The sequence below is a fragment of the Echinops telfairi genome, unplaced genomic scaffold (assembly GCF_000313985.2).
Source record: "Echinops telfairi isolate 266 unplaced genomic scaffold, ASM31398v2 ScPeMD7_5;HRSCAF=22, whole genome shotgun sequence".
In the NCBI taxonomy this organism is placed as follows: Eukaryota; Metazoa; Chordata; class Mammalia; order Afrosoricida; family Tenrecidae; genus Echinops; species Echinops telfairi.
Window position 1 is genome coordinate 1,641,864 of NW_022103901.1, and position 1,417 is coordinate 1,643,280.

General features: G+C 57.9%; 1 protein-coding gene across 1 annotated transcript in view; it reads right to left on the reverse strand.

Moving 5' to 3' along the window:
- CARD11 (caspase recruitment domain family member 11) overlaps positions 1 to 1,417 on the reverse strand; it is a 35,185-nt gene that overhangs the window by 31,870 nt on the left and 1,898 nt on the right. Inside the window, 1 exon segment of the mRNA XM_045284374.1 lies at positions 746 to 961. Coding sequence (XP_045140309.1) covers positions 746 to 961 — 216 coding nt within the window.

A 1,417-nucleotide genomic window follows, 5' to 3' on the forward strand; every position in this document is an offset into this window, starting at 1 on the left:
CAATTTCTTGTACACACATGAGCATCTATGAATTTGTTCCTCTAGTCCACCCAGACTCACACAAACCCCCAACCTTCTGGTCAGCAACCAAGCGCTTCAACCACTTATCCCCCTCGGGACTCTATGGCCACCTACATGAGGGTGCGTGGCATGGAAACAAGTTTAGCAAACGTTTCTTTTCACGCTCATGAAGTACGAGTACAGGTCAGGGGCGATGCACCCCTTGAAGAGCCCATGTGCACCGAGTGGTTCCGATTCACCACCGGTGACCTGACAGGACCCGGTGGAAGTGCTCAGTGCCACTGGGGCATCTCAATGAAGTTACTGGTGCTGCCAATGGATGGCAAAGCCTTCCGACACTCAGTTTGCCATGGAGTCCACTCTGGCTCCCGGCAACCCCGTGGACGGCTCAGGGAAGCCCAGAGGGTTTGGGAGGCTGTTGCCTGTCCTCCCCCAGAGGTGCTGGGAGGGTTTGAACCCCCAGCCTTTTGGCTGTTGGCCGAGAGCTCAACTGTGGCGCCACACCGCTCGTGAGTTTCAGCTCGGAAGAACATGAAGAAGAGGAAGTTTTGCACCTCCACCTGCGGTCCCGGACCCCTTTGAGTTCTAGTCATGGGCCCCTGAGCTGGAGGCTGGGCTGGGCAGAGGTCTGCAGAGCCCACTGGAAACCGTCCAACCCACAGGGTCCTCCCCGCGGCACAGCTGACGGAAGGGCGTCTCCCCGTGACCTAGCTCCTGGACGTACCTGCCCGGTTGATCTTGGAGGGCAGCATGGGCGCGCTGAGCACCTCATCCTCATCCTGCTCGTCGATCACCTTGCACTGGCGCAGGTAGGGGGTGAGCTTGGCCGGGTTGATGTAGCGGCTCAGCATGTGCCGGTTGCACTCCACGTTCTCCCACAAGGCATCCTCCTCGTCCTTGAGCGTCTCCACGCAGTCGTCCATGTCCAGCCCTCCTCCTCCTGGACACAAGCCCAACGGGGTCAGGGGAGCCGCCCCACCTGAGAACCCCCTCCCCTCCCCTGGGGGCACCCCTAGAGAGGCTAGCAATTCAAAGAAGGCGTTGGGCTGCCAACTGCCAGGCCAGCAGCTGGAAGTCACCAGGAGAAAGATGACGGAGCTTTCTGTTCTCACAGAGAAGCCACAGGGGCGGTGCTCGTCTGTCCTATCGGGCTGCCAAGGGTAGAACCCAACCCCATGGCAGTGAGCCTGGTTTTTGCTTTTTTACACGCATGCTACAGCTCGAGACAACAAAATCGCATTCAAAATCAATCTCTACTGTGAAACAACAATGTTTGTATCCAACAGGTGGTATAGTCACAGAGAGGGGAATGTCCCAGGTGGCTCTAGCACACATGGCTCGCCGTCCCTACTGGGGACAACCAGGATACAAAGCCAGCCTGGAACTAGAAAGTCCT